This window comes from Girardinichthys multiradiatus, chromosome 4, assembly GCF_021462225.1.
Source record: "Girardinichthys multiradiatus isolate DD_20200921_A chromosome 4, DD_fGirMul_XY1, whole genome shotgun sequence".
Classification (NCBI taxonomy): domain Eukaryota; kingdom Metazoa; phylum Chordata; class Actinopteri; order Cyprinodontiformes; family Goodeidae; genus Girardinichthys; species Girardinichthys multiradiatus.
The window spans coordinates 44,048,839-44,061,997 of NC_061797.1; the positions used below are offsets into that span (position 1 = coordinate 44,048,839).

The window sequence follows — 13,159 nt, forward strand, 5'->3', positions numbered from 1 at the left end:
TTTGTAGGTGGAATTATTTCCCATTTTTGCTTGATGTACAACTTCAGTTGTTTACCAGTCCAGGGTCTCTGTTGCATTTGTGCATCATAATGCCCCACACATTTTCAATGGGAGACAGGTCTGTACTGCATGCAGCCCCGTCTGGTACCTGCACTCTTTTACTAAGATGCCACACTGTTGTAACACATGCAGAATGTGGCTTGGCATCGTCTTGCTGAAATAAGTAGGAACGTCTCTGAAAAAAACGTTGCTTGGGTGGCAGCAGATGTTGCTCCAAACCAGTATGTGCCTATCAGCATTAATGATGCCTTCACAGATGTGCAGGTTACTCAAACCATGGGTACAAACACACCCCCGTACCATCACAGATGAAGGCTTTTGAACTTTGCTCTGATAACAACTCAGATACTTTTGCTCTGTGTTCTTGAGCCCATGTGATAACATCCATTACAGAATGATGTCGGTTTTTAATGCAGGGTCTCCTGTGGGATCGAGGGTCATGGGCATTCAAAGTTGTTTTTCAGTTTTGTTGCTTACGTGCAGCGATTTCTCCAGACTTTGCCTTTATGGGATGCTCATTTTTGACCCAATCATGACACTCATTTGTTTCCAATGAACCTGTTCACCTGTGGAATGATCCAAACAGGTGTTTTTTGAGCATTTCTCAACTTTCCCAGTCTTTTGTTCCTCCTGTCCCAGCTTTGTTGCAAGCATCCATTTCAAAATGAGTGAATATTTGCAAAACAAAAAACAATAAAGCTTATCAGTTTAAACAATGCATAGCTTGTCTATGTGCATTCAATTGCATATAGGTTGAACAGGTTTTGCAAATCATTGTATTTTATTTTTATTTATGTTTTACACCATGTCCCAACTTCATTGGGATTGGGGTTGTAGTTCATATGTCTTTTTGGTTACTGTATCTTTGTTTTCTAGTTCCCTTTGTATTCTGTTTATCATCCAGTTTCCCTCAGCCCTTGGATTCCTGTTTCTCACATATGCACTTCATCAGTTAATTCCCCACCTGGTTAACTTTTTTGCGTTCACTCCTTCCTATATATATATATATATATATATTTATATATATATATACATATATATATATATATATATATATACAGGGGTTGGACAATGAAACACCTGGTTTTAGACCACAATAATTTATTAGTATGGTGTAGGGCCTCCTTTTGCGGCCAATACAGCGTCAATTTGTCTTGGGAATGACATATACAAGTCCTGCACAGTGGTCAGAGGTATTTTAAGCCATTCTTCTTGCAGCATAGTGGCCAGGTCACTACGTTATACTGGTGGTGGAAAAGGTTTCCTGACTCGCTCCTCCAAAACACCCCAAAGTGGCTCAATAATATTTAGATCTGGTGACTGTGCAGGCCATGGGAGATGTTCAACTTCACTTTCATGTTCATCAAACCAATCTTTCACCAGTCTTGCTGTGTGTATTGGTGCATTGTCATCCTGATACACGGCACCGCCTCCAGGATACAATGTTTGAACCATTGGATGCACATGGTCCTCAAGAATGGTTCGGTAGTCCTTGGCAGTGGGCATGCAACAGTCTGGGTGGTACGCTTCTTTGGGGCTTCTCCACACCGTAACTCTCCCGGATGTGGGGAAAACAGTAAAGGTGGACTCATCAGAGAACAATACATGTTTCAGATTGTCCACAGCCCATGATTTTCGCTCCTTGCACCATTGAAACTGACGTTTGGCATTGGCATGAGTGACCAAAGGTTTGGCTATAGCAGTCCGGCCGTGTATATTGACCCTGTGGAGCTCCCGACGGACAGTTCTGGTGGAAACAGGAGAGTTGAGGTGCACATTTAATTCTGCTGTGATTTGGGCATCTGCGGTTTTATGTTTTTAGATACAATCCGGGTTAGCACCCGAACATCCCTTTCAGACAGCTTCTTCTTGCATCCACAGTTAATTCTGTTGGATGTGGTTCGTCCTTCTTGGTGGTATGCTGACATTACCCTGGATACCGTGGCTCTTGATACATCACAAAGACTTGCTGTCTTGGTCACAGATGCGCCAGCAAGACGTGCACCAACAATTTGTCCTCTTTTGAACTCTGGTATGTCACCCATAATGTTGTGTGCATTTCAGTATTTTGAGCAAAACTTTGCTCTTACCCTGCTAATTGAACCTTCACACTCTGCTCTTACTGGTACAATGTGCAATCAATGAAGACTGGCTACCAGGCTGGTCCAATTTAGCCATGAATCCTCCCACGCTAAAATGACAGGTGTTTCAGTTTCATTGTCCAACCCCTGTATATATATACTCCCTGGACATTTCAACTTGTAATCAGATCCTTCAATCAAAGTGAGTCAAGCTCACTTGACTAGCATTTAGCACTACGTTTGACAACTGTAACTGACCTAAAACATTAACTATTTTGTCTGATTGAATATCAAATGGTGTAAAAAGGTCATGTCTTTTTAACACTGCGTGTAAATATATGTTAAAAGCTATAATGCCCGTTTCCAATGACGCTATTTATTTTGTTCACACAAACGCATTTATTTCTGGAATCTGTCTCCATTCTGAACAGTATGACGGCTGGATATTCCTTTGATGCTTACCTGGAAATTGTACCCAAGGATGAACCAGACCTGCTGAGGTCAACAATTCTCCTTCTGATATCTTCCCTGAATTATTTTCATTGTCCCATGATATCACAGAAGGAAGTGATGTGTTTGATGTGTTGCCCTAAGAAACATCCCCTGGTGTGCCTCCATTTAACTCAATTCTTGTGAGTTATCAGAAGCTTACACAGCCAGGACATCATCTGCTCTTTTCCAAACGGATTAAAGGCATGGGTTTGGTCATCCCAAATAACCTAAAATATGAAATGTTTAGTCTTATTTAATGTTGGAGGGTGAGTAAAAAGGTAGATTTGTATATTGTATGTAAATACGTGGTTAAATACGTGCCTCATTAAGGTCTGTATTAATTAGCTTTTTACAACTGTAACCCTTATTACACAGGATGGACAGACGTTCTGCAGGAGGAGACCCTGTGACTGTTCAGACCCAGATGAGGACCTGTTCTGCTGTCCTAGCTGTGACAACAGACCCACTAGTCAGTGTCTGGACCAGAGTGGACGAACGCTGTACCGCAGTGGAGCGTCTTGGCTGTATGGTTGCCAGCAGTGCCGCTGCATGGTGTGTTTATAGAACTGACATACATATAATTAAAAGAAATTCACACCGATTCGGAAAAAGGGTGTTTTTTTCAGTAGAACTTAAGAAGTACCTTATATTCTATCCTTTGGTAAATAAAATCTGATTAAACAAATGACACAGAACCTTTTTATCAACACGAAATTCAAAGCTGAGATGTCTGATATATGTCTGCTACGCTGCTCAGTTCTGTGTGAAGACTGAAATAATTACCACATTTCTAATTCAAAGTGTGACAACACACTAGTATTTGAGCTGTGATATCAACAAAAAATAAGCAAGAAAAGTTATGAGCAAAACCTCTGAATTCTCTTGTTTCTGCTTTTTTTTATTTTGTGTGCTTGTCTACAGGAGGGGGAGGTTGACTGCTGGCCTTTAGTTTGTCCTGTGTTATTGTGCGAATACACAGCAGTGGCACAGGGTGAATGTTGCCCGCGTTGCGTCACCGACCCCTGCTTGGCTGACAACCTGTCGTACGACATTCAGCAGGCATGCACAGACCCCACAGGTGTCACTCGCCTCAGCGGGGACACATGGCATATGCCTCAGTCACCCTGCACTACCTGCAAGTGTAAGGTAGGTCAATGCATTTACAATGACCAAACAGCTCTTTTTCAAATACAGTGAGTTTCAAAGAATGATTTGTTTATAGCAACTCAGAGTACTGAGTGTGGTATATGTTTTTAAGGTATACTGAGTCAGCAATACCAAATGTCTGCAGCTTACCTTAAATCATGACTATATTACAAAACATTTTAAGTCAAACATGTTGTCAGTTATTCTCATTTACAGATATAGCAAAGTAATTATGTCCTATGGCTATTTATGCGCTTTCTGCAGGGCTAATAGCACTCCAGCGACCTGCCGGATCTCCGGCTCACCTGTGGGGAAAAAATTGGGGGTTTGCCCAGAGATTAAACAGACATTTCTCTGGATCTAGCAGAGGTGCAGCTTTTGCTCCAAACCACACTAAATAGGCATAATAGCCATCAGAAATAGGGTGGAACTTGGTTCTTGGCAGAACTTTGATTCAGATCCAGCAGTCAGTCCGGTCCGCGTGCCATTGAATGTCAATATTGCTTACACTGGGAACACGAACCGACCCCATGGACCGCAAGTTTAGGAAGCCAGGGGAAGACACTAAAGATGTCAATAAAGACATACTTGGTGCAGTACCCGTTGTGTTTCTACTGACGGCTTAAGCTATGGCAGATGAAGCTCCACATCCAGCCGTCAGTGTAGTGTGCTATTCCGCTATTAACATTACTGCATGACATTGTCAAATTAAAGTATCCTGCGTGAAACAATAAAAAATAAATTAATAAATAGAAAGTAACACAAATAAACTAAATGCTAATAATATTTGTATTGTTATATGCAAGAATGTCTTATATATGTTTTTTCATGTATAAAATGATCCACTGGGATAATTATCTGGACCACAGCCCAGTCAGAACTTATAAAATTAATCACACACAGTATCTCACCAGAGTTTAAAAGAAATGTATCTGAAAAGCTAAAGAGAGCCATGTTTTCACTCACCATCGATGAAGCCACGAACAACAGTGTGGATAGAATTTTAAATATACTGGTCTGATTTTATGACAAGCAAAAAAAAGTAAAACCTCACACTGTTTGGGATGCAGACATTACAAAAAGTAAATGACACTTCATGACCATTAAAAGTGTTGTTAATGTTCATGATACATTTTCATGATTCATGTCATGTCTGACAAGTTCATGACTCCCTTATGTCATCCCCTTAAAATAAGTATTACCCTCATTTTAGTCATTTTTTTCAATCTTGTCAATAGAAAGTGAATTACTTCTGGCAATTTTACAGCTTTAGTAGCTGTTGTTGCACACTAAATGCAATAGGCAGGCAGTGAAGTGACTGGTTAAAAGCAGGGAAGGACTGCTCTACTTGTCTTCCAGGTCCACGGGCCAAAGAGCTCAGGGAGCCCTGAAGCCTGAGGCTCTGCCTAAAGAATATACAGAATAGGCTCACATTGGGTTTGTCCATCTTCTGTCTGAATGTTGTCCATTGAAATCGTCAAAATTCACCAGAATCTATCATTTAAGGGGCTGTTTTTCAAACTTTTCTCCCAGGGAAGCATATTCACAGACCCTCTGTTTATGTCCTATAATTAGTTGTTCTGTATTGTAACAGCAGGTTTGCCCAATGCACAGATTGTTGCATGTGTGTCATTGCCATTTGAAGTAGAAAACACTACTGACATTAGGTCAAAATCAATATTGTTCAATCCTTGCATCTGTCCCGCTGAACTTAACTGAGTGAAGATCCAGTTTTGTTTTATTAGGTCTTGCATGTTTTTCCTCTAAAGAGAAATCCAGTCCAGTTTTGAATATTGGCTTTTTTATTTTGTGTAGTTTTGTATTAAGAATAAATAGAACTCAGCCACTTTTTTGTGCAACTCATTAATTTCTAAGCTTAGTCTGCTGAGCCAAGATAAAACAATAACTACATTGGGAAATTGGTAGTAGTAAACCATAATTTTCCTTTCAATTGAATACTAATAATTATCTCAGCTTGATCCAACTCACTACACTTCTCTAAAATGTTTTTCAACTCTTTACCAGTAACAAATAATCAAATGTTCACAAGGAAACTTCCTAGAGTTTGTAAAATGGCTTTCATTAAATCACTGATTAAAAGCAGATACAATAGATTGTTGTGTCAACTCTAACTACAAGCCAATCAACAAGTTTCCCCTGCAAGCAAGGTTTTTTGACAACACTTTAACATTTTCCCCAGTGCTCCCAGAGAAAAAGCTGCAAATGACTTCAAATTTAAAATTTATTAAAAAAAAGTTTTATGTGCTCTGTCGTATTGGATAAAGTAGCAATGAACCAGTCACAAATGTTGCCATTTCTATTGCTTATAACATTTATATTATGATCATTGTATGTTGACATTATTATTTCTTCTACAAGGATTTTACTTGATGTATATTTCAAACCACTGTGTGATATAAAATTGAAAATTTGTTTTTATTACTTTGATACCCAGACTTTTTCACGTACAGGTAAAGAAATGTCTCTTTTCTAGTTTTGCATAGTTATTCCTGGTTTGCTGTACTTATTTAGCTCTTTTCACATAAATTAAAGCAATAAATATAGACATGTTTGTTTTCTTTTGTTATGAAATTTTCCCACAATTTCTGAAGCCTACAATCATAACACACATTATGTCTTTTCATAAGATGGTTCTGCATTGTGCCTAAAAGGAGCCCTCTTTAAGCAACAATGCCCTTTCACAAGTCAACCTCAACCACTTGAGCCTCTCACATCCTGCTGCCTAAATTATGGAACAGGCAAGTAAAAGCAGCTCCATCAGTGGTAACGCCTGGCTCACAATGAACGTGGGCCACAAGAAACCCAAATCATTAAAATCAATGTGTACACTCACATCAGCCATCAGAATTTCATAATACAATTAACCCACCAACATATGCTAACTTGACTAGGGTAAACAAAATGACAAAAAACAGAAAAGCGAGGAAACGGTGGCACTATTTGAGGATGAAAAAAGGATAGTTATGCGCATGGATAACAAGTTTAGCCATAGAAAACGAAATCCATAGCTGTTTTACTCATTTAGAGGGATAGCAACAGAAAGGAGGAGACAGGGATGTTTCTCTCTTGCTTTGCCTGCATGCTCCGAAACATGAACATTACATTAAGCATAACTGGACCGGGTTGGCCACAGCACAGTGTGAGTGGCTTTCTGCAGCAGGACAACATCGCAGCTGCACCACATTCAGTGTGAGCCCGGCGTAATGCAACAGTGTTCACACTGCCTCCCACTTTAAAACTGCTTGCCAATTCAGCTCTGTACATCATCCCTTTGGTTGATGTGTTACATTCAACTCCTCTTGCAGCTTCAGTTAGTCAGTTAGTTGCATACATTCTGTATTTTTGCATTAATCATTTTCAACACCTGCCAATCATATCCCATGAAACTTCATTTTTTAAGAACCTAGGATTACCATGACGTGGATCCAAAGATTTACAGCAGCGTCTTTCATAACAGGAGGTGTTGTGCAGACAGATCAGGGTCACACTGTGAACCCGGTCTATATAAGGGCCTCTGCTGCTGAGTAATTCAAAATGCAAGCCCATATGCTTGATTGATGTTGTTAGAGACATAGTTTGCCTCAGCTTAAGCTGACCTGACATAAAGGTTTCTGTAATGACACAATAACAAGTCATAGACTTTATTACCCACCAATACCCTACAATACAAAATGTTTTGATGTATGAAGTCCGGCTATAAGATATTAAGCCTTAAAACCGTTTTTATAAACACAAATCTTTGGTGAAAAGGAACTCCAAATCTCTAGAATTTGAAAAATTGTTGGAATAGGATTTGTTCTTACTATCCAAGTTTCTTTGACTTACTGTACTAGTGTTCAAACACTACAGATTAAACCTACACACAATTCCTACTCATAGAGCGCTAGCATGAATCGCAGAAACCCATCTCTCAAAAGAAAGGCTATGGAATGAATAGAAAACACAGCTTTCAAAAAGCATTCCTTTTAAAGAAATGTTGACATGTCATATGACTTTTATGACCTATGATATTTTAGTTTTTTTTCAATTGTGGATACGTTTAAGAACATCACTGACAAAATGACCATAAGTGTTCAGGCCGTGGGACATGTGTTCTCCAACTACAAGAATGTTCAATGTTGATGTTCAATCCTCTGAGACCCACTTTCCATAACATAATTTATTGTTAGGTAAAGTTTCATGTTTGACATATTGAAACCCTACTTCTAAATAAAGTCTGCCCTTTTGCCTAATAACAGGTTACCGTATTTTCCGCACTATAAGGCGCACTTAAAAACCTTTAATTTTTTCAAAAAATGACAGTGCGCCTTGTAATCCGGAGCGCCTTATATATGGATCAATTGGTTAATTGGTTGATCCATACTGGTTGTACACGGCGCTCTGTCAAAATGTTTCAGTACGACTGGTAAACTACAAAGCCGCACCGCTTGCAGCATTACGGCTACCGTAGTCAGGGGCGTCGCCGAAGTAATAGCAGTAAACACCTGTACTGTGCTTACTCCTAGTCTAACACCACTTGTGTGTGTATAACGTTTGAATGTACTGTTGCAGGAATTGCCTGAACTATATGTGATTAGAAGCTCAGTGTATGGGGTGTATGTTTCGTGTGTGTGTATGGAAGATGTTGACATTACTCCTCCGGACAGAGGTGGCGCTGTGTGCTGCCGTAGCTGAGAATCAAGAGTGAAGGAGTGACGTCGGTATTATTGTGTGTGTGGGGTGGGTAGAGACGGCGACCGGAGCAGCGGTGTATGAGTCTGTAAGCCCTGTGTTTTTACCTGCTGCAAAGTCATTAAAAAGAACCCCGAATCTCGTCAACAACTCAGTGTTTTGATGCCGTTTCTTCATGCTCAACTCAGCAACGTATGAGTGAGGGAGTTAACCCCGAAGTAACTTCGGCCCTGGAGAGAGCATCTCCCCTGTGTCATCAGACTACGGTCAGGGGACAGAAACAGGAAAGCTCTATTCAATAGAATTCTATGTAGAGGAGACCTTACCATGAGAGTGAATGGAGTTATCAGAATGCTGGTTTGTAGTGTATTAATAAAGTTTGACTGACTGACTTATCTGTTTTGTTGACATTCTCTTTAGCACAGCTCCATCTAGTGGATGCATAACGCAACCCCAGTCAAACGTTTGACTGCAGTAGCTTCTATTCTATGCGCCTTATAATCCGGTGCGCCCTATATATGAAAAAAGTTCTAAAATAGGCCATTCATTGAAGGTGCGCCTTATAATCCGGTGCGCCTTACAGTGCGGAAAATATGGTATGCTAAAATTTAAAGTCTTGTTAGGTAACAGTGGTTCGGTCTCTGGACTACAATCAACATGTATAATAAATAGCAGTATGCATTATTTAATGCCCTTTCTGTTGTCTTGTCTTGTCATCCTGTGTTGCTCAGAACGGGAAAGTTTGTTGCTCTGTGGATCTCGACTGCCTTCAGAACAACTGAAACTTTTTTCCTCCTCATCTCCTCTCGCTATGGGACTGTCACTCGGCCTCCTCCATCAGACAACTTTCGCACTGGATCCATAAGACAGACTTGCACACAAATGTGTGCATGACAGTGTGTGCACAGAAAACACACACGGGACAGAATTTGGGTGTCGAAGTGGCGACTTTCCGCCGCAACTCTGACGTTAAGCAGCAAGCAAGTGTGTGTGTGAGACTCAGGTAAAGATCTGAGATCATTGTCAAGTCAACGTGTTGTGTGTGTCTTTGTGTTGTTTTTTTTTTTATCCCTTAATGTCTTAGGAATATGTGTGCAAAGTCAAACAACCAATCACCGACAAACAGCAGTTCACATGCTTCAGTGCTCCATCCATCTGTATTTCCTGAATATTGGTTCACTCTTTCTTGGTCACCTTAAAACAAGATGTCATAAAAATGTGTTGCTGTGGTAACAAAAAGAAAATGGGTTCACTTTTAATGTTTTGTCTTATTGAAAGGATTGGTAGTTTTATTAAAACCACAGAATGTTAAGAATATGATCGGAGATCAATTTCTAGTACAGCACGCAGCTTTTTTGTTGATGGCTTTTTCAAAGTTGGTAAATTATCTTGCTCCTGTTTTAAGCAGAGAAAATAATACTTTTTGATGTCGTTAACATTTTGTTCTATAAAAAATTTCATAATGTGAACATCAAAGCTTATTCATAAATCTCTTGGCTCCATTCTCAGATTTTATGTCTCCCATTTTCATCATAGAGGTGACTACAACCTGTATGCCATATATTTTCTCTAATCTTGCATTTTTCTTCTTGCTTGGTAACTTCACTTTAGTGTATGAAAATTAACTAATAAATAAAGGAGGGAAATATCTTGATATATTTATTACAGCTGAATATTACCAACATACATTTTTGTTGTAGGTCTATTGTTCTTTGGATAAACATCAAAAGGCTTTTCGTAAAGTTTTAACCTGCTGATGACAGGCATACTCTATTAATGCTCCAAGTGAAGGTGGTGGACATTCAGATCTGCACATTAAGATCTGCTCACTTTATAGGTTATGAATAAACCAGAATAAACCACAGCCTTCACAGTTTCAAGTCTCTCAACTGGTGGCATATTTTTTCCAATCCCTCCACACTTCTGCCTCAAATACTTCCCCCTCAGCATCACTGTCATCTCTCTGATGATAATGACCAGATGCTAACATTTAACAAGAACACAGACATTATCAAGTCCATGTGATGTGTCACAACCACTTCTTGCAGGTCAGAACAAACATCAGCCCAAGCTGTTGATTAAATCAGCACAGCTAGCGATGGGCTGGACTCCTCCTGCATCTCCCAGGACTCTGCTGCCTCAACACCATATGGCACAAAGAAAGGCAGAGGAACAAAAATAAGGGGGAATAAATAGAAAGCTGGAGAGAGGGGGGATAATTAAAGCCCTGTCATGCAGGCCTGGATTTGAGTATGCCAAAAGGTCACCGAGTGTTGAATCTGTTTACAGACAGCTATGGTTAATAAGGCAGCACAGTCCAGTGCTTCTACTGCTACTGTTCTGACACCTCACTGCTTTCCTGCCTCACTTCTGTGTTTCAAAACCTCTCTTCAGTGTCACCAACTTTGTTCAGAGTGTAAATGTTTTCTCCAAAGTCTCAGTGTTGTTGTTGACACTGTACTCCATTACAAATATTACAATGTCCAGGAATTGGGATAAATCAGGGCAGACACTAAAAGCATGTGGCTTATGTTGTAATCATGGTACAATAACACAGAAGTTGCAGGTTTACTGTATCATTTCAGATTTTCTATGCATGTAACTGCAGGTCATGCAGGTCAGAAGTCTGTTTAGGCATGTCCCTGCCAGTTTCAGATTGATTTATTTTTTCCCCATTCTTATTTGTAAAACAGCTCAGGTTCAATTAGTTCAAATGAAAAGCATCTGTGATTAGCAGATTTTAATTTTTAATTCACATATTCTCAATTGGACCAATTGATGATCTGAATTACTATCCTGTCAACAAATTCTTCCAGCTGAGTGAGCAATGCTGCCCTGTTTCTTGGTCTTGCCCAGTAATGTTTTTAACATACCTCTGAGGACTTCACAGAAGAGCTAGATTTAAACTGAGATTAAATAAAACAAAGATAAACTAAATAGGAGGCTTCTGAAGTCAGTTAGTTGAACTGGGTTTAATGTGGGTGTATAAGAATAAACCAGGCTGAATAATTAAAATTTCCCTTTTTTGGTTTTAATTTGAAAAAAATTGGAAAGTTTTTTTATTGTTATTATAATTTGTAGTAGATTTTTAGTTACCTTTGAGTTACTTTGTATTGGACTATCACATAAAATCTTAATGAAACATTTTGAATTTTGCGGTTGTAATGTTTAGAAATGTGAAAAAGTTTAAAAGGTATAAATAATTTTACAAAGTACTATAGGTGAGAATGCATTTTACCCAGAATTAAATACAAAAATCCACTTCATTTGGCTTCTGCTAATAACCTTTAGTTACTTAAAAAACTGTTGTGCTGCCAGTCAACCACCATGCAGGCATGCTGCTTTTGTTTTTACAGTACACCATTTTGGATATCACCAGCATGCTTGTCTTTTCCCATTATTTTTTAACACAATACATGTTATAAAAAGGAAACTGTCAGTTGTGAAGACAGCACACACACACAAGGAAATGCAGTTAATGTGAACTATCTATATTAACTGAATGCAGAAATTTGTATAAAATCTCAATGTTAACATTTTAAGATATCTCTGTTGACTGATTTGATATAAAATAACTGATGTACTACACTATTTGTAAGTCTGTGTGTAAATGTTTTACATACTGACAAAATAAAAAAATATTTTTGTGTTCTTAGATAAATTGTGTTAATTTAAGTTCACAAATATTTTTCTTTTTTGTATAAGTTCATTTTTGCTGTAAATACTGTGTAAAGGGTGATGTAAAAAAAATACGATTATGTGAATAATTCTCACTATCACAGCTTCTTAGGATCTGAGTGTTGTAAGTTAAATAAGAGAGAAGCAACATTTCTATTGTTTTTACTATTTCTTTATTTTTATATTCTTGCCTTAACCCTTTCTCATATCCATTAGTTTATCTTTTTCACTGTTATGGGATTTGATTTGTCTGTATGTGTATATACAAATGCTTCATTAAAACTCAACAGAAACATACTTTTGACATGAACACAAACATGCAATTCTTTGCCAGCTAATAAGAAGATGGCGTGGACTATTCTTTGAATCAATATTATTTTTTCCCTAACACATTTAAATATTCTGAACTTAATTATGTGTTCACTTGAACCACTAAATAGAATTGTATACATATGCTTATTTGACTTTGCTTGTTTTACTTCATATTAAGAAGCCATCGTTGTGTTACTGCATTCTTTTATTTTTTAAAAAGAAAGCATTTCAAAATCTTCTAGAGATTGATGTGATGTTTTTCATAAAAGACCGCCATGAAGAAATCATTAGGTTTGCTCATTGTCAGATCAAATTGCCCAATGTAGTTTTACTCAAAGGGTTAAGTGTCATTTAAAGACTGTGTCGTGAAAACAATTTGCTGTGAACTAATTCTTCCGTTAATAAATTCTTAAGTTGTTTACTTTATCCTTTTCTGGTGATGATTATATATGTTATACTCTGACATTGATTACACTTTCTATTTCAGATCAGTAATGAGATGGTAAGAAAATGATAATACTGTAAGCATTATGATTATTAATTAATTAATTTTTCTCGAAATTAGAATAAACAATTATAATTCTGAAAAATCATTTTCTCAACCAAAATTTGTTGCTTACGAATAGAAGTCGGAGATGTCCTCTGGTGTTGTTATTATGTACTTAAAGCACTTAATAATTACAAATAGTTAATTATCA

At 38.1% G+C, this 13,159-nt stretch overlaps 1 protein-coding gene across 1 annotated transcript in view; it reads left to right on the plus strand.

Moving 5' to 3' along the window:
* Positions 1-12,887, plus strand: part of LOC124867156 (protein kinase C-binding protein NELL1-like) — a 339,275-nt gene extending 326,388 nt beyond the window's left edge. Inside the window, exons 18-20 of the mRNA XM_047363441.1 lie at positions 3,009-3,185; positions 3,555-3,779; positions 9,203-12,887. Coding sequence (XP_047219397.1) covers positions 3,009-3,185; positions 3,555-3,779; positions 9,203-9,253 — 453 coding nt within the window. The 3' untranslated portion in view covers positions 9,254-12,887. The remainder of the gene's footprint in view (positions 1-3,008; positions 3,186-3,554; positions 3,780-9,202) is intronic.
* Positions 12,888-13,159: the final 272 nt, after the last annotated feature.